Source organism: Halichoerus grypus, chromosome 6, assembly GCF_964656455.1.
Source record: "Halichoerus grypus chromosome 6, mHalGry1.hap1.1, whole genome shotgun sequence".
In the NCBI taxonomy this organism is placed as follows: domain Eukaryota; kingdom Metazoa; phylum Chordata; class Mammalia; order Carnivora; family Phocidae; genus Halichoerus; species Halichoerus grypus.
Genome location: NC_135717.1, coordinates 170337365 through 170359794, shown reverse-complemented (window position 1 = coordinate 170359794; position 22430 = coordinate 170337365). Strand labels below are relative to the sequence as shown.

At 44.2% G+C, this 22430-nt stretch overlaps 1 protein-coding gene across 3 annotated transcripts in view; it reads right to left on the bottom strand.

The window, feature by feature from the left end:
* Positions 1–22430, bottom strand: part of GRAP2 (GRB2 related adaptor protein 2) — a 62516-nt gene that overhangs the window by 20397 nt on the left and 19689 nt on the right. Inside the window, exon 1 of one of the 3 annotated variants that reach the window (XM_078076650.1) lies at positions 17854–18089. The exons of 1 other annotated variant lie outside the window; for it this stretch is intronic. Coding sequence is in view for 1 of the 2 variants with exons in the window: in XM_036078580.2 (XP_035934473.1) it covers positions 2558–2609 (52 nt within the window). In the remaining variant the exon portion in view is untranslated. Of the gene's footprint in view, positions 1–2557; positions 2955–17853; positions 18090–22430 lie in introns of those variants that run through there. One more of the 3 variants, XM_036078580.2, reaches the window with a different exon arrangement.

Below are 22430 nucleotides of genomic sequence, written 5' to 3'. Positions count from 1 at the left end.
CTTATTTCATTATTAGAGTGTAAGCCAAGTACATTTTTTAAAAATTTCATTCTAATACTTCAGCATCAAGTTAAAATATTATTTCCCGCCCCCCCCCCAGGAATACATGAGACCTATATAAAATAAAAAAGTTAGCCTACAAATGAAATATAGTTGGTTTTTTGGTTTTTGGTTTTTGGGTTTTTTTTTAGGAGACACTGAAGCATGTCTGTAAGAAAGAGCAGAGTCCTGGTTTTGTTGGTGACAAGCTGTATGATCTTGTGCAATAACTAAACCTTTTGGGGTCTCAGTTTTCTCATCTGTAAAGTGGGGATCATAATATTCAACTAATAATAGGGGTGCCTGGGTGGCTCAGTCAGTTGAGCCTCCGACTCCTGATTTTGGCTCAGATCATAATCTCAGGGTTGTGAGATCAAGCCCCGAGTCAGGCTCCGCACTGGGCATGGAGTTGGCTTAAGATTCTCTCCCTCCCTCTCCCTCTGCCCCTCCCACTGTGCACACGTGTGCTCTCTCTAAACAAGCAAACAAATAAATAATCTTTAAAAAAAATAATTGTATGGAATGAATTTATCCTCAGCAAAGGTAGCCTGGCCAAAAGCAGCCCGAGTTTTCTTCTGATTTCTCCCATCTTTTATGAACTTTCCTCTCTGAAATTTGATGCTTATTCTCCATGACCCGCAAATCCTTTGGTTTTCTGGTAAGACAGTTTGCTGTTAGGACAGTCTTGGAAGCTGTTGTTTGGCATTTACGTTTATCAGAATTTGGCTAAGTCTGAAACCCTTTAGGTTAGTAACCTCACACCTAATGGCTTTCAGTAACCAGTAACCACCAGGACCACAATCACACTCTCAGTGGGAATTTCCACCCAAGCGACAAGATTTGGGTAAATGAGGAAGGTGGCTGCCGGTGGGAGGGTGCAGCCCGCAGAGATCAGGGGATTAAAGCCAACTGCCACGGTGGTAACAGCAAGGGGCTCGGCTCTCTGATTTTACACATTTGCTTAGTCTTCCAAAGGCAATTTGTAGAGATGATGATTACCCATCCCGAAGGTAGATATTAAGCAAAAAATATTTCAGGAGCCAGAGTAAAATGTCATAGTTAATTGTCTGAGCTTTATCACCAGCCAAAATTTATTTCCAAACAAAAATATAGATATACTTTTTGTACCCTTTATTCAGGATCTGTCCATCTAAGGCAAATTAAAATTGTGACCTAGGATGGCCCACTCGACAGGAAGGAGTATTCTGCCCTCCTTGGTGAGTGCTAAATGCTTTTGCTGATTTGCTTCACCCTGTGGCTTTAACATGAAAGGCCTCCCCTAATTAAGGCCTTGCCTTGAGCTTGCGGGAAGATGTGGTGTCTGCGGGTCACAGCAGATACCGGTCACCTCAGGAGAGCAAGTGTCAGGTGAATGGTCCTGAAAACCAAGATCCCATTTCTATGCAAATTTACCTTAATAAGCAGGATGGAGACAAGGGGAGGGCAAATGCTAAACATATTAGAAAATCACATAAATTAGGGATGAAAAAATATCCAAGGCATGCTCTAGATATGACCTTGAGCTTGGGAAGATCTTTCCTACGTTACGTGTACCTCGGATGCAGCCTGGGTGCTTGGTCCAGGCTGGCCGTGCGTGACTTCGGTGAGAAGGCCGAGGCAGAACAGCATTGCTTCTGAGAAGCGGCTCTCTTCTCTGCCTTCCCCCACGAAGCAGGTGGTATGGCAAAGTCAACTTCACGGGCACATCACCGAACTCCCTAGCTTATAATATTAATCCTGGCTCCAAAAACCCAATTAAATAGGCCCACTCTTCATGAAATCACTTTGAAAAAAAATGTGGGTGCGTCCCATTTCCCATTTCCATTTGTGAAATGAAATCTGCTCAGATGCTGTTTGGTAAGAGGGAGATGTTCAGGGGGGAGTGGGGTATGTTCTATTTTCATTCCAAACCCAGGGCTTTGCAATTTCTCCCCTTGAAGTTATCACTCCCTGCTTCCCTAATAGCAGTGCCAACCCCCAGGGGTCCATCTTCTGTTTGATCATAAAAATGCATGGAAATTTATATCCCATTTTTCTATATCCATTAGTCTTAATTTTGAAAACTTTTAAACCACCACCTGGGAAAAAGAAAACTGAACTAACGTATTTTGTTCAGTATTTATCCATTTGTTATAGTCTGTACCTTCTACTATATATATATTATCTTAAAAACATGGTAGCAACAATTACAAGACAAAAGAGAAAAGGGGAGGGGCAGGGGGGAAAGTGCAGCCAGCTCAAGAGTTCAAGAACGCAATGGAACCTTCCAGCTGCTGTGTGCAGTTACAGTGCTCCTGACCTCGGGGGGAGATGAAGAGAGAGACATCTCTTTAAAGAACCTCACGGATGGATTCAATGTGCGTTTCTGTCCAGTGATCAGCTTCAGAAATGGCTGAAATGCTGCCTGCTACAGAACGTGAATGACAAGTGACAGTGTCCAGGGGCAGTCAAGTCCCTCCTGCAGCCTCCCCCACCCACCCCGACCCCGTTGAGGATGCCATTTGTCCAAGAATCCTACCTCGGAACCATGCAGGGCTCCTGCCCTTAATGCTGGCTCTGCTTCTCACCATCCCTCTGCGTCTCTCTCCCTTTGCCCCTTTATGAATTGCGTGCAATATCCATTAGCAGCCCCGTGACACAGATCTGCTGCGGCACTTGGCAGGACCACACAGGACTTCCCCAGGCACGATTTCTCTGCCCCTGCATTTCCATTTAAGCTTCTTTTACCACCAAAAAAAAAAAAAAAAAAAACCCTGAAAAATATTCAGGCTTATATACCAGGAATGTTTGTCTACTTCTAAAATACAGTCACCACATAGACGAAAACAAAAGCCACAAGACAGCTCTTTAAAAGAGCCGCCATGTGAAATCCAGATTAATTGGATGTGTTCAGAAACACGTAGTTACCCTCAAAACTCGTACCAGGCGAGAAACTTCTTGAAAGATTTCAGCTCCTCCTAAGTTGGCTATGAATAGCCAAGCTTTCTGTTTTATGCATCTCTTAAAAAGAGCAATTGCATAACACCACAAAGCTGTTGGGAGATTCAGGCTCAGGACCCAAAGAAAGAAGGAGCTGGGTCCTAAATCGAATCGGCAACACCACTTCCTATTTTGCTGGAGAGAACGCTAATTTAAATATTTTGTGACTTTTTGCACCAGTTTATACTGTAATTCAGTTATTTTTTTTTTTTAAAGAGAGAAACATTGCTCTTTATAAATATTGCTTTAGCATATTTATCAGGACGGTAATGACAAACATAATTTTTATTAATTTATCTTGTTATGAAATGCAGTGATAGAACACTGAGGAGTTTACATGAAAGGACTTTGACTGCAGCTACCAAGAGAAGCTTGGCTAAAAATGTAAAATTCTCCCGGCAGTTTAACTTCACATAATGTGGAGATTTGGAACCCACAGCCTTTCTATTTGTCAGGCAAAGTCCCTCCGGAGTTAATGAGAAGGCAAAGTGCTTACTCCCCGCTCTGAATTAACAAGGTCAGTTCCATTACTTTTCAGAAATAGGAAACCTTACCAGGAAAAAAAAAAAAAAGGATTATAGCTAAGACTCACTGTACAATGGATATGTTCTTGAAAAGTTATTAGGAATAGTGTATTTGTAAGTGGCATCACATTAGCATACATTATAGAGGCTCATTCTACAAAGGAACCCCATGGTGAATCCCTTTACAAAATGAAAAGGAAAATTTGTTATGCAGATAACTACCTTTTAATTTATCTGTTTTAAAATCTGGGTTTTCCTGTATCTATGAGTCTTAAAACAGAGCACACCTGTGTATATCCTTCTAGCACCTCCCACCGTGGGTTAAATAAATGTTAGTTTCCTCTCTTCTTAACTCCCAGAACACTTTTTAAACACCTCTCCTAGTGATAGATAACAGTCTACCCTGGAGTACAGAGTAGGAGTCGTCAATTTTTTTCTGTAAGGAGCAGAGTGTGAATATTTTGGGCTTTGCAGGCTGTAAACTTACAGATTTTCAAGGAGGGCCACAGCCACTCAACTGGGCTGTTGTAGCCAAGAAGGCAGCCCGAGAGAATAGTATTGAATGGGTGTAGCTGGCTTCCAATAAAACTTTATTTATGGACACTGAAATTTGAATTTCACATAATTTTTACATGCCACAAAGTATTCCTGTTCTTCTGATTTTTCTTCCCCAACCCCACTTAAGAATATAAAAACCATCTTAGCTCATGGGCAAAAATACATGATGGGTGGAATTTGGCCATAGTTTGTGGCGGTAGTTTGTGGACTCCTGGTATAGATGCTTCTATCTTTATCTTACTTCCCCTAGTAGTTTGTAAACTTCCTGAGGGGGGAGAACTGTAGTTTAGTGGACTGAGTGTGGGCTTAGGAGTAGATGGGCCTGGATTTAAATCCAAGACGTGCCGTTTCCTTTCCAAGTGTCCTGTTTCTTTATCCATTAGACGGGAGTGACCACATCTACTTCACGGGGGTGCTACGTGTTCACGTGTGTAGAGATGCTCGCACACGGTAGGCTTTCCATAAACGGTAGCAGGGCTTGGTGTTATTTCTTCTTAGATTCCCTACAATATCGAACCAGTGCTTAGTAGGCACTTAGTAAATGCTGAGTGAATGAAAACGTGATAAGCGACCTGCCATCAGTTACAACTGTAATTTATTTCCTCAGGGAAGGCAGAGGACCCATTTACAAGGACGAATTAATTTTCCACTCAAAGGCGCCCTGACTTCTCAGCAAACTCAGCCAGAGATAATATAACACACACCCACACGAAAGCTGATTTATTTAATCCAACAGAGGGCAATGGTGCACCCCAAACCGTCGGTTCCATCCTGTAACTTTTTTTTTTTTTTGCATCTTGAGTACAGGTTTGGCCCATTGTCCTTCTTGCCTCTTGTGTGTTTTAAGGCATGTATATTTTAACATTTCAAGGAATCTAAAGCCCATACAATACAGAATGACTTTGCTGGGAAAGAATTGGAAGTCATCAGCTCCTACTCATATTCTGCTGCTTGAATTCCCTGAGTATCCTGGAAAGATGGTCCCGTTCATCTCAGAGTGATTAGTCCCTCACTCCTGCTTTTGATTCTAGGTTAATGATTTATGTTGAAACCCTTACTGTGTGTTTTTCTTTTTATCTGAACCCTACAGCTGCGGTTGGAGACTTTTTGCCTTAGTTTATCACCTTTTCCTGGGCGTTAGACATAGAACAGGATACCGAGAAAGGTCATAGATGGCCCTCCTTGAAAATCTGTAAGTTTAGGATGGACAACTACCTATAATTCACCTGTTGGCTATTGCTTAAATATTCTTCCAGAGATCCAAATCAAACAATTCTGGAAAAAAAAGGGAAGAAAAAGGTTGAGCATGGCCAAAGAGATCAAGAGCTGGCCTTTCTTCATTTTGGGCTTTCAAAGGGCAACATTTTTGCTCTATTCTACCAGCAGAATCCCTGCTTACACAATACCTCTTAATCAGCTGGTCATGTTGGAAATGTTAACCTTCTCGCTCGCTGAATGTCTAACACGGCGTACATGTTTCTTTACTGTGCCTGCTCTTGAATTACTTCTAACTCATCCCTGGAGCCTTTAAAATAGAAACCCTCAAATCCTATTCTAGTAAGATCCTCCTTCTGGTTTCTCTGGAGACTCGGATCTGTGGCCACACGGAGAGGGTGAAGTGGGGGTTGAATCATGGCGGCACCAAGCTTGCAGATAGCCATGGACTTGGGAATGGCCATCAGGGGCCTCTGCTTTCAAAGATTTACAACCAGCAGCTCCTACGCTTATCTAGACCTCCCCAGTCAGAGACTCGGACCATTTCTTTTTAGGTTCAGGATCTCAGGGGAATAAACAGCCTTCTCAGAAGGACCTGGAGGTGTTCTCTCCATGCGATATAAACATTTCTAACTTTATTGCAACCAAAGTAAGCAAAGACAAGTGGAATATATATACTCCACCAAACCATTCCTGGCTAGTTGGCTGAGATTTTAGTACCCTCTAAAAGCGTCCATTTAAAATGATTTTGCACACATGAGACATTCTTATTTTCCTCTTGTCCTTAAGTGACTCATTGTTTCCCCCTCCAAAGCCCCAGGAAGGCATAAATTCCCCCGGCATTACCGGCAGGGGTGAACATGGGGAACTTGAGGGGCCCTCCGAAGCCTGTCCGAGAATAGCAATTCCTCAGTGGCTGATCTGCTGACGCCAGTCTTGGGGACACGAGGAAATGGCTTAGGAAGAAGCCTTCAGGGTGTGCTCCATTTCCCCTGCAGGTGTCTTTCCCACATCACAATCATCCTCTGGCTGCTTCACTTCTGCAGAAAGCAGCAACAGAGCTGTCTCTGATGACAGGTAACGAATGGGCAGTGGGTCCCAGAGCAAGAGTTGAGACACGGGCAGGAGAGGTGTACTATTCTCTCCTTCCAGACTGGGAGGGGTCTCAGGCTCAGCCTGTAATCCCCTCGCTGAGGCTGCCTTTATGCACCCTGACCTTGGGACGCTGTCTCTCCCAGTGCACCTCCTGCCGACCCTCTGCCAACCGCTTAGGGTTTCGGTCCACCCTTTGGCCTTGCGTTTGAGATGTCTCCCTATTTTCTAAGTGGGAATCATCTCTTCAGCTAGAAGGCACTTGTTTTTAGTTTTGGAAGCCAAATAAATATATTTCAAAGACGCACAGACAAATTTAACACAACTGGAGAGTCCCTCTAAATCCCTTATATCCTTATTTAATCAAATTGCTGTTCTCTAGGTCCCTGCCTGTCACTGTGGATTAGGGAGATCTCACCGGTCTCAAGGATGTTTTCCTCTTTTTTAATTAGTTCCTCTTTTCCTGCTTAAGGTTTTTTGTTTTGGGGAGGGGAGGGAGGGTAAGGAGAAGGGAGTAGCAGAGGGTGGAGACAAATCAGGGGACTGTCCCTGTTCAGGTCCCTTCCCCTCCCCTGCCTTCTAAATTGAGTGATGCCCAAGACAGAGGGTCATTTGCTCTTCCTTCTTCTGGTTACTTATCATCTTACTCTTCTGTAATCAACACCAGTCTGGTATATCAAATGAAACTTTCTTTAAAAAAAAAAAAAAAAAAGATTTTTTTTTTTTTTTTAAGCAATCTCTACACCCAACATGAGGCTCAAACTCACAACCCCGAGATCAAGAGTCATATGCTCCACCAACTGAGCCAGCCAGCCAGGCGCCCCTCTTTTTTTTTTTTTTTCCAAGTTCAAAGCACATCACATAAAATGTCACTTGTCCTCAAACTTTTTGTAAGAAAAATATCCTTTTCTTTCAGTGTAATGTCTGTGTTCTATCAAACTCAAGCACCTTCTATTCTTTTTGTCCCCTAACTTGCCGTTCTCTGCAAAGTGAGGTTGCCAGTCACAGTGGAGGTGCACGGACCTAGCTGTCAGAGAGACTTGCTTTCACATCTCAGTTCTGCTGCTCCCTTGCTAGCTGGGAACCCTACCTCCCCTGTGCCTCAGGTTTTGCATCAAGAATTCAGATAATAATGCTCATTCTCAGTGTGGCCGGGGACAGGGTGTGGAACGCCCTGCTCATCCTCGGCGTTTGACAGTTCAGTGTCTCTCCAATCATCTCTCCTCTATCTACTCTCCTTTCTCGTAGAGAAAACAGTTTCAAAATACCGTTTTTCAAAAATCCACCAAGCTTATACCCCTTCCCGGGGGGGGAATGCTAGCTTCTCTCTACTCCCTATGGAGTCCTGGCTGCAGCGATTTCAGAAGGTAGGACGCAATGTATCGTCATCAAGACAATCCCATAAGGAGAGAGAAAAGACAGCATGAACCAAAGGGCAGTGGGGAGGTGGAAGGCTGAGAAACCGAAAACTGATCTGGCTTCTAAGCTTTGCCGTCTGTCTGCCTCACCCAAGTCTAGAGACAAGAATCAGCTGAGACTAAGTTCCATGTATTGATATGGTCTATCATGGGCCAAGGACTTCACAGGCACTTTGCAACATGATTATGATTATGATCATTATTACTAGTACAACCATGACCACCACACCCATTTTATACCTGGGAAACAGAGGGGCCTGATTACCATAGGTGTCTGCTCGCCCCTGAGGCTGTGCTCTCTTTCCTTCGCCACACTGCCTTTGCCAGCACCAGCAAAAATGGAAGTCCTGCACTAGCTCAGGATAATGACTAACGAGCTCAGGGCCCCCTGCGCCTCCCTGGGTGGCTGTCCTTCAGCCAAGAAATTGATGGGCACAATTCTCAGATACGCACAAAATTCAAGCCAATTCTTCCTTGGTCTGAGAAAGCAAAGTCTGCAATAAACCCGGCTGACCTCAGACCAAGCAATCATGTGCTTTAAGCCCATTTGCCGAAATGGAAGCAATCTCAGTTAATAAACCTACACGCGGTTGTTCTTCTCCTTGCCTTTCCCTTCTGTTCCTTTCTCTCTCTCTCTTTCTGTCTTTCGAGGTCACGGGTTTCTAACCTCTCCCAGCATCAACATTCCTCACAATCTAGTCTGCTTTTGTTCGGAGCTCTTTTTCTTTCTCCTCTAAATGCCAGTGACTTACTGCGAATCTAGTTAGAACAAGTGTACCTCAAATCTTTTTGTTTTTACATCTTCTACACTTTTTTTATTGAAACGACACCATGAAAACATCAATCCAAAACATCAGCGACAGAAATGAAACAGGAAGAGCCCACCCAGCCCCACTCCACTGCCGCCAGACTGAGTGAGGTATCACTTGCCATTTTCTTGTGCTATCCTGATTGTTCCCTAAAGCAATGACAATTGTCGACAGAAACACCATGAATCCTGCTGGCGAAATCCAAACAAGAATGAAGCATTAAAGATACACACACCCCAATCAGAAATTATTCAATGAGTCCTACAAGAAGGGCGGGAGGGGGTGGCGGTGGATATGAGTGGAGGCAGGAAGGAGACAGACAGACGGACATTTTACAAATCCCCAGGCTTCTCCCCCGTCCCTTCACTTTCTAATTTCTATTCACATCATGATTTCTCTTTAAATATATCACCAGGATTTTATGGTGCCTTCATGTTCTCTTTTCCTTCTCTTCCCGTCTGTTCACTTCATGTTTGTGTTTATTGATTTGGGCTCTGAAGGCTTGGCTCATTTATCATATATATATATATTTGAAAGCCTCCATCTTCTTGCCCTGTCATCACCAGGGTTGTAGTATCACTCCCAAACGCGACGAGTCCGCTCAGCACCCTCTCTCTCTTCCTTCACCGTCTGCACCCTGTGCTACCTTAAATCTTATTTGGGCAGAGCACAAAACCAGAGATTAGATGACTCTGTGACCACAACTGCTTCAATCTTCTTGTCACTTTTACTTATATTCCCAAGCCCCCACTTATTATTGGAATGCGGGTCATTTTTTAGTTCACTGGGCTCAGAGCTTGCCAAAGTGGACGTTAACCCATACAACAGTTTTCCTGGCTTCATTCAATAAGTCTATCCCTTGAACATTGGAGGTAGTTACATTTTTATATATCAAGTCACCCCATAAAGGTACTAGAAAGCTGCCAATAGAAGGGATGCTATTCCACATTACTTTCATCAGATAAACATTATAATATTCTTATCTTTTTTGGAAATTTAGGTCATAATTTGAGTTCACTTGAACTGAGGAACATCTGTATTTGCTTTGCTTAATGTAGTCTCTTCCTTTTTAATTGCCAGTCTTGATCCCCTAAACCTTAGGTTCTCCAAGTTGGAGGTGACCCAGGAAGTTGGCCCCGTATTTCCCTAATTTATTGAGATGATGGAGAATGGTCCTAGGGAAGATGGAACTGGAAGGAACTAAACAGCTTGGTGAGTTGGTTCTATCGAACCAAGTGTCTCACTATTATTTTCAGTTTGAATTCTGCCCTAAGGAGAAAAAAAAATTGAATGTGTGAAGATGACACTCCCAAGTCCCAAATTCTTATTTCTAAGCCTGACTATCCCTGGCTCCTCCACCACCCTCCATGTGACAAGGCTCAGACTCCTTGCTCTCCTGGTCATTTCCTTCAGGTGACATCACAGTTTGTCAATGTCCTTCTTAAAATGTGTTACCTAGAAGTCAGCCCATAGAAACAGTCTCAGCTGGGCTCAGTGGAAGGGCACTGTTTAATCACTTCCTCTGCACCACGGAGCTTTAATAACATGTTAGTCTATTGGCCATGCGGGGTTGCACAGCAAGCACTGGGACGAAAGCACAAATGCTCCCCAGCGCGAAGAGGGATCACGCCAGGCCCCTCTACTTTGCTTCTGCAAGAGGCTTTTGGGAGCCAAAATGTGAGGTTCAAAGTTAATCTTTTTGATTTTGATCTTGTTTTGGTCTTCGCGTCGGCCAGTTCTTCTGTCCATCACGATTCATCTGGGCACGGATTTGTATTCCTCTCCTCTGGTTTCTCTCCTGACTCTTTTCTCACAAGCAAGCTTAATGCCTTTTTGGCCTTTATTTCATAATAAATGGGACGTGGGCATTGGAGTCAGGCAGAGCTGGGCCCAAGTCCTGGCTCCTTCATTCACCAGCTGTGTGATCATAAGCAAACTGGTTATATCTCTGAACTCAAGTTTCTTACTGAATGACTCCCTCCAGGTTGCCATGAACTTATTCATCAGCACTCTCTGAGCATCAACTCCAAATCCACCAGATGAAGTAGTTATCATTCTGCCATGTTTTTCTGCATTTTCTTCTCTAGGGTCTTATGAAAAATGCAACCAAATGCCTTGCTGAGATTAAACTGGGCTGTGCCTGTGCCCTTTCCTTAAATGGCTGTCTAATAACCTTATAGGAAAATAACATAAATCAGAACAGGGTCAGCAACTCTTTCAGGATCATCCTTGGGGAAATGCAATGTGGAAGAAATTCGTCTTTTCACTCACTTGCCCTCTTTTGTGTCTTCTGTTCCCCACTCCTTGTCCACTTTTCCAGTCTGTTGAGTTTCTTTTTATGTCTTTTAAATAGGCTGCTGTCACCTTCTCTCCCATGCCCCCATTCTCCATCCCCCCATCCCACTTGCTTGTTGGAGAAAGGACTCCTGTATGTTGAAGCTTTCTGGCACACACTTTCTGAGAGTCATCTTCCCATTTAGAATTTGTCGAAGCCATGTTGTCATGCTACCCCCCAGATCCACTCAAGACTCTCCTATTGCCATTTCAGGCCTTAGCAATCTCTTCCCCATCATATCTCTCTAAATAGACTTCAGAATATCATGCGCACATGCCTTAGGATGGCTTTTCATCATTCTCTAAGCACTCCCTCCGCATCCTCACCTCTGCACTGGTCCTCCTTCTGCTACCTAACTCAGGCTACTATGTACAGTTGCGCAGGTTGTTTACTGTACTAGAGCACATGGCTGAGGCTGCAGTGGGGGCTAAAATTTAACCAGTGCTCTTCTATCAGGTTTTGAGTCCTGATGTGGGGCTGCATCTGCTTAAAGTTAGGGGCACACTTTTCTAACATAAACAAAGGCATCGGGTCTAACTTCAACTGCCCCTTCTAAGCCTTACTCGGGGTCTGCCCTTGTCATATACCCTATGCTCTCATGCTCTTTTACTCTCCTGGGGGACTCAATGTATTTACCCCTTGCTTGGTGCAGCTGCCACGTTCAGTGAGGTGGGCAAGTACGTGGCCTTTTGGAGTCCAGCTACCAGAGTTCAAATCCTGGCTGTACCACTAGCTATTTGGGTGATCCTGAGCAAGTTATTTCATCTCTCTGAGTCTCATTTTTCTCATCTTTAAAACAGGAATAATAATAATAGTACCTGCCTTAGCGTTCTTGTGAAGATATCTGAATATTTGAGATATCCGTCTAAAACACTGAGTATGGTGCCTGTCACATCGCAGGCACTCTATGTTTGCTAACTACCGCGACTTTATGCATATTCCACGATAACTACCAATGACCGAGACATGCTGTGGCTCTCAGGAAGAATGAGTGAGAAAGTGTATCCCTCACTAGGTAGGGCTGCTAGATAAAGTACACAATGCCCAGTTCAATTTGAATTTCAGACAAATTTTTGAGCATACGTTTTCTAGCATAAGTATATTCCAAATGTTTACCTTGTCCACAAAAATCTCACAAGGGTAGATGGTGTATTGTTAGGAATGATGGCAAGGAGTCCTTTGACCTTTCCACCCTGTCCTCTCTGCTCTGCTCGCTGCTTTTCATCTCACACAATGCTTGCTTTACAGGGTCTCTGACATAAAAACTGGGGAGTGGGCCAACTTGTGGCAGGAGACTCGCAGTCTTGGAATGAAGCCTTTAGGGGTTCCCGCGAAGGTTATGGTTTGCATGTGGAAGTGAATATTCTCTCATTCATATATGCTGGAAGCCACAAAATGTCATACTTCCCACCTGCTCTGCCTTTCGTGTGTTATTTGCTACTTTCCACGAGGTGTGGGCCAAAAGGCACACTTTTCCTGTTAAGCATTCTGGCATACTACGGGTTTTGATAAGTGGGTTTGATAGATTGGAATTTCTGTTTCTGTAAGTGAATTTTCTTGTAATCCGTATTTGCGGTAAAGCAGGACTCCTCTAAGCCTTCTTACGTATTCAGCCGCTTCTCTTGTGATTATTCTGGCATTTCACATCGTTATTCGCAACTTCACTATCTGCACTCTCATATCTATAACTTGTCAAATTTTTCCATGCTTGGCATTTGCACCACAGTAAAAAAAAAAAAAAAAAAAAAACTCCTGGGCACCGGCCCCAGTGAATTATTAGTAGTCTCATCACATAGTCACCAAGTTGACGTTTACTTATATTACTCGTGTCTCTAGTCCCGATGACAAATAATCCTTGATTCGGCTGCTGATACCTTATCTTTTTTTTTATTTTTAAATATGATTTGTGCTTTTCTAGAAACTTCCCTCTTCCTGGAACCACTGTAGAGGAAGCTACTGAACCCCCAATAGTACCTAATGTGGTTCTCTTCCCTTCACGATCTTCTCTCTCTTTTTTTAAGATTTTATTTATTTATTTGAGAGAGAGAGAGCATGCACAGAGAGAGAGAGAGAGGGAAAAGCAGGTTCCCCACTGAGCAGGGAGCCCGATGCAGGGCTTGATCCCAGGACCCTGAGATCATGACTTGAGCCAAAGGCAGACCCTTCACTGACTGAGCCACCCAGGTGCCCCGCCCCCCCCTTTTTAAAAGATTTTGTTTATTTATTTGAGAGAGAGAGCGAGTGAGTGAGCAAGCACGAGCTGGGAGAGAGGGAGAAAGAGAAGCAGGCTCCCCACTGAGCAGGGAGCTGATGTGGGACCCCAAGATCATGACCTGATTGATCCCAGGACCCCAAGATCATGACCTGAGCCTAAGGCAGACCTTTAACCGACTGAGCCACCCAGGCACCCCTCTTTTTTATTCTCTTTCATTTCAAATCCTCCATTACTGACTCCTTGTCCAGATTCTTTTCTCTCCCAACGTTGTCTGCATGGCCAAGCAGTGGTGACTTCTCCTCGGTCTGGTCCACATTTTCTGCTGCTTGACCTCACAGGGCTTTCACTCTCCTTGTCTCTCTCGGGAGTATCTCCTATGCTTTATGCATTCACTCAGCAGACATCTACTGGGTTCCACTTTGTGCCAGGCATTGTGCTCCACAGGGAGATCCCAAGTGCATTAGAGAAGCGGTCCTAGACCTCAGTTGGATCCCAGTCTTGAAGGAAAGACAGACAAATTGACCAAACAAATGAGATCTGTGTGGTAACAGAGCCAAACTTCAAGTGGTTGAGGAGCTCAGAGGAGTGGTTCCTAATGGAGCCTGGAATGGGTACAGGTGCAGGAGGGGCCGGGGGAGCTTCCCAAGTGAGATGACAAAGAAACTGAGTCTTGTGACAAGCTGAGGGCATGTACATCACCAATGGAAGGAATGATACGTGTAAATAGGAGTTGTGGAGCCCATTTGGTTCATTATAACCACCGTGCATTGGTGGGGGTTTCGCTTGGTGATTTGGGTGGGGGCAAGGTCATGGAGGACCTTGCACAGCATGCCAAGGACATTGGACCTCATGCCGCGGGTGAGGGGGAATTACGGAAAGTGTTGATAACATCTGCATTAGGAAATGTTTAATCTGGAGGCAGTATGAAGGATTGGGGAGCGGGGTAAAACTGGAGACGAAGAAACCACTGCAGTGGTCTTGGCCAGAAACAATGGGGGCCTGAAATATGACAGCGAGAGACCTTGCTTCTTCCCTTGACCTTGGGCTTTTGTCTCAATAGTAAGTGCTTTACATGTTATCTCATTTAACACTTGCAAGATCCTGAGAAGTAAGACCTGTTGTTCTATCCATCTGACATATGAGAGAACTGAGGTGCAAAGAGGTTAGAAAATTGTCTAAGGTCACATGTGTCAAAACGTGTTGGAGCCAGGATTCAAATTCAGCCTGCGGACTTAACTAATACCATGCCTTGTCTATTACTTCAGCCAACTGTCAATGGCTAAAAGGCAGAGAAGAGTCTAGAGCAGTGCTCTCCAACAGAAATATGCAAGTCACAAATGTGAGCCACACATGTAACTTTAAATATCTCAGTAGCATATTAAAAAATTTTATTTTTAACAATTTATTTTATTTAACATGATATATCCCAAATACTATCATTTCAACATGAAATCAATATAAAATATTACTGAAATATTTTGTATTCTTTTTTCTGAACTAAGTCTGGTGTGCATTTTATAATCATAGTACATCTTGATTTGGACCAACCATATTTGAAGTACTTAATAGAACAAGTGGCTAGCAGCTACCATATTGACCAGCATGGATCTGGAATGGTTCTCATCTTTCTGCTGTGGACAATATGGTAGATGGTGATAACATTTTCAGAGCTAAGGCGCTATGGGAAGAAAAGATAATTTGGAAGGAGTCTGAAATGCTTGAGAAACATCTAGGTAGAGATTCCTAGGCAGGGGTTGGATATATAGGTGTAGATCTCAGCGTAGACGTCTGAGTAGACATATACTGGAAGTTGGAAGCTATTCTCATATAGATGGTTATTAAAACCCAGGCTTAGAAGGAACTCACATGGGGTGATTATGTACAAGGACTGAGCTCTGGAAACACAAGGAAGGGTTGGATGCCTTGTGTAGGAATTCGCTTGTAGGTATCTCCCCTTAAATGGGAAGGAAGGACAAAGTGAGTGTGAGTGCAGAAGGTAAGTTTGTGTAGGTAAAGAGGGTGAAGAGAGACAGGAAGTAGGCCTTCTAACCCGATGTTGACAGGGGTTCTCTTGGCTCTTCTACATTTTTTTTCTCTTCTACAGAAAAATGAACCCTTTTATAGCTGACTGTTCACAAAATCTATATGCAAAAACGGGAGGAAGAGGAAAACAAAATGTAAATATTTGTTCAGCCCCAGGAAGCAAAACCAAGATGAGCACCCACTTCTCCCAATTGCCATTCCATATTCTCTCTCTCTCATTAAACTTTCTATTTTGAAATAATTATAGACCCACAGGAAATTGCAGAAATAGTCCAGAAAGTTCCCTGTCCTCTTCATCTTCTTCCCACGATGGTGACGTCGTACATCACCATGGTACAGCACCAACACCAGGAAACTGACATTGGTACAATACTATTAACTGGACCTTTTTTTTTGCTTTTATCATTTCTTAGCAGGAAGTACCGTGAGTAAAAAGAATCAAAATGAGGTAGGATGTAATGTCCAACCAGATCCAGAGCTTTATGAGTGTTCAAGAGATTTTATCCCTATAACTAAATGACATGCACCAAATACAGCACCTAAATGCCACCTCAATGCTCAGGCCAAAAATATCTTCTTACAGCGATCTGTAACTTGTACTAACATTATGTGGTCAGACCAGACTCTTCACTGTCTGTTTGGCTTCTTGTTATGGAGAATAGCAAAGAACAGAAGAACAGACGGCCCTGCTGTCCCCATCAGGATCTATAACGAGGACTGTATGACTCAGAAGAGAAAGGGAGGTGCCCTAACCCAGGTCTCACTGACTACCAAACCTAGGCTCAGTTTCTGACAGGGCACTATGTCTTGCTAGATGGCTATTTCACACACTCATCTACACAGCAGAAAACCAATGGATTAGGAGGGAGTTAGCATTCAGATGAGTGACTCCATCCACCTTTCAAGCTGGGGCAATTCTAGAGGAACCCACAGCACCCAATACGACAGGCTCAATAAATTCGAGGGGTTTAATCGAACCAGCTTACAAAAGAAACAGACCCAAAGGATATAGGCACATTCCTTAAAAGCAGAATCAAACAAAGAAAGAATCAAGACATCTCTTTGCTTCAAGGAAACAAAAACCAATGAGAGAAAATTAAGCCAACTTGAAGGGAACAGTGCTATCCATCAGCCAGGGTTCGGCCAAGGCAAATAACCCATTTATTAACAGTGAGAGTTCCTCTGTATTTTTCCTCTAAGTGGTAATTTGCTAACCAGTAAGTATGGAATGACTTTTTTTTCTCCCTTGGAGATAAATGAGCTCTAGTTCTCAAAAAAACGATATATCTGGCAAGAAGTAGAAAACAGAAAAATGAAGTGTTTTGTCCATCAAGACCTGAAAATTCAGCAAAATACTCATTTCTGGTAGCTGGGTGAAAGGAATTTGACAATTGGCCTTGACAATTTCTGAGCAGCTGAGGAAGGAACAATTTAGCAGGAACAGGCTGGATAAGGGTGGTCAGATGCCTTCAGGCTGAGTGAGCTCTAGAAATTTATTTTGTGTATCTACACCTTCCCTTATATTGTCACGTACCATATCTGTGCTACCAGTAATAAAATAGTTTGTGTCCGGTTTGAGAAGACAGACTGAGGGCAATTTGCAGTCGGGAAGACAAACTGTATAGGCTGAAGGGAACAGGACACAAGGCAGGGGGAAGGGGGCTCCTTACTCTGTTGTCACCACGGGGAAGGGTCTCCCGCCCCCAGGTGCTGAGGCCCAGCAGCCCTCACAGGATGAGGCTGGAGGAAAACAGCTGAAATCAACTCAGCTCTATCAATGCCATTATCAAAGAGTCAAGGGTGAGAAAACCAGTCATGTGTTTGATGGACTGGCCCTGCACTGACCAGAGTTTGAAATTCAGCCCTGAGATCCGTTCTGTCATCGACCTCTCCTGGGACAATGTGGTTCGGCCATTTGTATGGGGCCCAGCCATTTGTTTGGGACTGACTGGATGCAGCCTGCGTTTTCAAATCTGTGCAGATGCTTACACAGACCCCGCTCTCCAGTCAGACAAGAATGCCACCAGATGTGACTCAATGTGCCTCCTTTTTTAGCCGTTTAAATGTGAGAAATCCCTCCCTTATCAGTCCGCCGCAGGAAACTATTTTTATCAGGGTCTTTCAACCCCAGCTCTGAGACACATCACAGATATTCCTGCAAAAGTTCCACAGCCGACAATGAAATAAAGCCCATGCCAGACAGACTAGAATACTCGGGCAGGCAGCGAGGGCAGTGAGTCCTGCCTGAGATCACTCAGAGCTGCAGGTAAGCTGGGTGGGGGTAGCAGGGCAGACAGGACAGAATTAAAATGTGATCACCGTGGCATCTGGTTTCTCTTCTCTCTTCAGCTTCCACGGAAACAAATGTGAAAAGGGGGAGGAAGACGCAAGGAAAAAAAAAAAAATAAGGAGGGGCAAGGCCCCTTCTGGGTAAAACAATTCTCTTCTTGAATTCTCAACAGTGTAGTCTACCTCAGAGAGCCAGTGACCACTTACTGAGCACCCGGGGGACAGAAATGCTCAGTCTGACCCAGGCGGGAGCCAGGCAAGGGGTGGTAGCTTCTGCCTCAATCTCCCTGCTGTCTCCCTTCCCTCTTCCAATCACAATAAATATATTTATACTCACTTGATTATGGCAGCCAGACAATGCTCCCCTAATTGGCAGTGATCAGAGCTCCAGAACTGCTTGGGTGAACCTGCTGTCTCTCTATCAGGCAAAGCATTAAGGGGCCACTAATGCAGTCCCCATGAACAATTTCCGGTGGAATAAAAAAACCAGTCCGCCGACTCGTGCATGGCAATGAATTTTCCTAACAACTCCTAAGAGCCAACCCTTGAGGAACTCAGACTTACATGAACCTGCCCAGCATAGAACGCTTTTATAAATCTACCCCACCCCCAGCTCTAGGGCATAGAAAAAAAATAAATAAATAAACCATAGCCACTTCCTTCTGCTGGAGGTTCTTTTCTTCTTTTACGTTTTTCTTTTTTTCTCTTACAGGCCTTATGGAGCTAACTGTCATTTTTGGTGCTTGGTTCTTTGTAAATTTCAGGGACATCTGGCACGCAGTTTACTGCATTTGCTATAGCTTTGGTATTTGTAGTTGCGGATGCGATCTCCGCTGCATATGCGTGTTAACATTCCACGTGCATAATTTATGCACACATAATTTGGAACTTGAGTGCCTCAGGATATTTTGACATGTAAATGCAACTACCACAGTGCTGATCATAAGTAGTTGCTTAATAAATGTTTATTAAATAAATGAATGCACCAAGAAGGCAAATGTCATTCATTCATTCATCAGACATGTGAATGCCTGGTATGTGCCAGTATGTGGCTTAGAATGTGCTAGATGGGGGCGCCTGGGTGGCTCAGTCGTTAAGCGTCTGCCTTTGGCTCAGGTCATGATCCCAGGGTCCTGGGATCGAGCCCCGCATCGGGCTCCCTGCTCGGCGGGAAGCCTGCTTCTCCCTCTCCCACTCCTCCTGCTTGTGCTCCTTCTCTCGCTTTGTCTCTCTCTGTCAAATAAATAAATAAAATCTTTACAAAAAAAAAAAAAGAATGTGCTAGATGCTGCGTGTTCAATGATGCACACCCACAGTCGCTGTCCTCAGGGAGCTCGCAGTTGAAGGGTGGAAGGCAGGCACATAAACAGGCAATAATAAGACATCGTGGAGACACGGGGAGAGGGCCCTGTGCAAGGTAGCATGGAGGGCTAAGGAGGGAGACCTTAGTCTACCTAGGGGAGGGGCTGAGGCCATGATGTGTGTAGAGGGGTCTCCCGAAAGTGGTGAGGCCTGAGCTGGGGCTATAAAGTATTCCAAAGGGGGTAGCATAATCGATGGCAGGATGCAAGAAACAGCAGGGTGTGAGCAGAGATCTAAAAGCCCTGGGGTGTTCAGAAAAGCACTGAGGCTAGGAGTTGACAAAGATGAAGTGGGGGCTGAGGCAGGGGACTGGCTCTGGCCGGGAGGGCCTGGGGGTGAGTAAAGAAAGGAGCTTTAACTACCTCGGTTAGGACTAAAATTCTTCTGGATTATGCCAGAATTTGCATACACACACCACAAAGCAGAATTTGAACCTGCTTTGGAAGCACAGCCAAGGTGTTGTAAGTCACTGCACCTGTCACTGATGAGCTGTGGGAACCCGAGCGAGGGCTGCCTTCTGCAGGAATAAACTGAGGATGTGGACTCTGTGGGCTCTAGGACTCTTCCCGGCTTCTGGAGGGTAAATTGCCTAGAGTCTCTGAGGTTTGTGTGCAGATCATGCCTGGGCCTGTTCCCTGTGCAAACCGTGGGGCTCTGAAGGCACGAGGCCACTTCCAAGCAGCACACAGCATCTTACGGCGCAGAGATGGGCAGGCATACTGAGTGCAATTCAGCAGAAGCCCTTAAGAAGTCTTCATGAGAATGTGCTGCATGATGGAGATATCCTACTGTCCCAGCCTGGGTCAGGGTCTCATTATCTCAATTCTGAAGAGCCCCCAATGAAATTAATAGCACGGATTGCTGCTTGATTACATTTCTTTAAAGCACTGCTGAGCTTATATCCTTTCTGCTCAAAAACATCTTGGTGGCTCAGTTGGTTAAGCAACTGCCTTCGGCTCAGGTCATGATCCCGGGGTCCTGGGACTGAGTCCCACATCAGGCTCCCTGCTCTGCGGGGAGCCTGCTTCTCCCTCTCCCTCTGGCTGCCGCTCCCCCTGCTTGTGCTCTCTCTCTCTCTCTGTGTGTCAAATAAATAAATAAAATCTTAAAAAAAAAAACCCTCTTGCTGATTCCTCTTTACTTATAGAATCAAGCACTAAGTTCTTAGAGTGACATTTGAGGCCATCCTCAATCTATCCCCTACCCTATCCCCTGTAACTTCCACCTCAGCCAGGTGGGACCCCGGGCAATGGCATCCATGAAGATTCTTACTGCTCTGCTTTTTCTCCCTCCAGCCCCCCACTAAAGGTCCAGCTCAAATTCAAGACTGTCCCTCCCAGGAACGCTGTCTGGCGACCCTGTGCTCTCAGGCATCCTGTGTGGCACTTAACTGTGTTGTTGAATTTCACTTTGTGGTTTGTGTCTTACCTCCCCAGCTAATTTGTAAGCTCCAGAGGATAGGAACCAAGCCTCACCCCTCTTTGTAGTCTATGGACCTAGCTCAGTATCCTGTTCATGGTAAATAATTGCTGACGATGGGTTTTCTTCCATTGTAGCCTCTAGGAGACCACTGAGTAAAATCCACGGGAAGTAGAATTATTATTGTGTCATCATAGCCCTGTGGCCCAAAGTTCTTTTTCTGTCTTCTTGGAAAATGGGAAGCTTGGAGAGAGTGGTTTGCTGTAACCATTTTGGAGTAAAAAGAACGTGAAACATTTCTCCGACGATTCAGAAACAATATTTTAGAGGCGTTCCTTCAGAGCTTAAAGTTCATCCAGGAATGAGCTATTGCACAGATCAGAAGGAGCATATGCACAATCCACCAGGAGGAATAATCACTCTGCTAAATTTAAAGGGGAAAATGATTGAACACTCCAGCTCGAAAGTAGCGATGGTTTATTTAACATCACACGACTGAAGAAGAACATGAGTGACTTACTTAATTTTTGGCCTTCAGTGTTTGGTTTTTATTGTATATGTTCCACTGAGCAGCACACAGGATTTTTCACAGAAGAGGAACTGGCATTAAATCAATAAGGAAAATCACCATTTCCTTATGGATCCAAGAGCATTTAAGGAAGCCGAGCTCTGCCAATACGTGTAACTGTGTGGAATCTGTAACTGGGCAGTTAAAACCACCATCTAAGCTGGCAGCTGTGATTTTCCCAGAAGCAGAGCTCCAGGAAGAAAAATAGCTTTTAAATTTCAGTTCCATTTTTGCAAATTGGATCTGTTCATGAAAAACTGTTTTAAGTCCAGGTTTCTTTCTTTTTTTTTTTTTTTCTCATTAGTAAAGGGTATGATTGTTTTTTTTTACCCACATGGAAATTTATTCATTTACTCCACAAATATTTACTGAGTACCTATCATGAGTCAAACACTGTTTTAGGGGCTGGGGATGCAGATTTGAACAAAAGAGGCAAAGTCCCTGACCTCATGGAGATTACCTCCTAGTAGGGGGAGACAGCTAATAAATAAGTAAACAAGTAAGTAGATAAATACTATGTCAGGCATCAATATGGAAATAATGCTAACATCTTATTGTACTTGAAAAATTATTTCCTAGAAGATTAAAAATGAAGGGGCACCTGGGTGGCTCAGTCGGTTAGGTGTCTGCCTTCGGTTCAGGTCATGATCCCGGGGTCCTGGGATTGAGCCCCGCATCCGGCTCCTTGCTCAGTGGGAAGTCTCCCTCTCCCTCTGCCTGCCGCTCCCTCTGCTTGTGCTCACTCTCTCTCTGTGTCAAATAAATAACTAAAATCTTAAAAAAAAATGAAGACTCCTCCATGAATATTATTTACCTCATATATGTCATATATATGAAGGGGTATTTAAAACAAATAACTAGTAAGGAATACATATATTGCTTTTTACATGTCACATTGACATTCCCTGCTGACTTTCAAAACGATGGGCAGTCTTATGTCTTTGCATCTTTCCTAGACCCCAGGCCCCACTCATAACAGCATCATGGAAGGTTCCCTGGTGATGTGATGTGCAGATTGTTCCTAGGTGTTCCTTCTTCCTTGAAGACTCTCCTCCTCCTTCTCCCCAGTCCTTGCCACCTGTTAATATGGCTCCAAAGTCACCCTCTCTGTGTAACCTTCCCAGACCCACCAAGTAGAGCTGAGTTCTCCCTCCCTTCTGCCCCAAGTGTATCCTGGCACCTTCTCAAGTCAAAGACAGCATCTCATGGAAGATTTTTGCAATGGTTTGTTTACTTCTATGTCTTCCCTTCCAAGCTGTACACTTCTCCAAGTAGGGAGTGTCTTGTTTGTAATTTTATAACACAGCACAGTGCCTGGCCTGTAGTAGGCCCCTGATAAATACTGGATGAAAGAATGAATGACCTACGGTCTCTTCTGTTTTGGCTTATGCTGAGCTATGCAGTTGGGAACGAGGGGACTGTGGCAAAATAGCAGAGGAAAGCCTGCTGACCAATGAGGTAAAGAACTGCAAACAGTGGATTTTAAACATTTGAGCTCAGGGACTGCAGGTGATAAGGAATTTCAAAATCAAAGTTTCCTAGATGATATTTCTGTGTGTACTAAC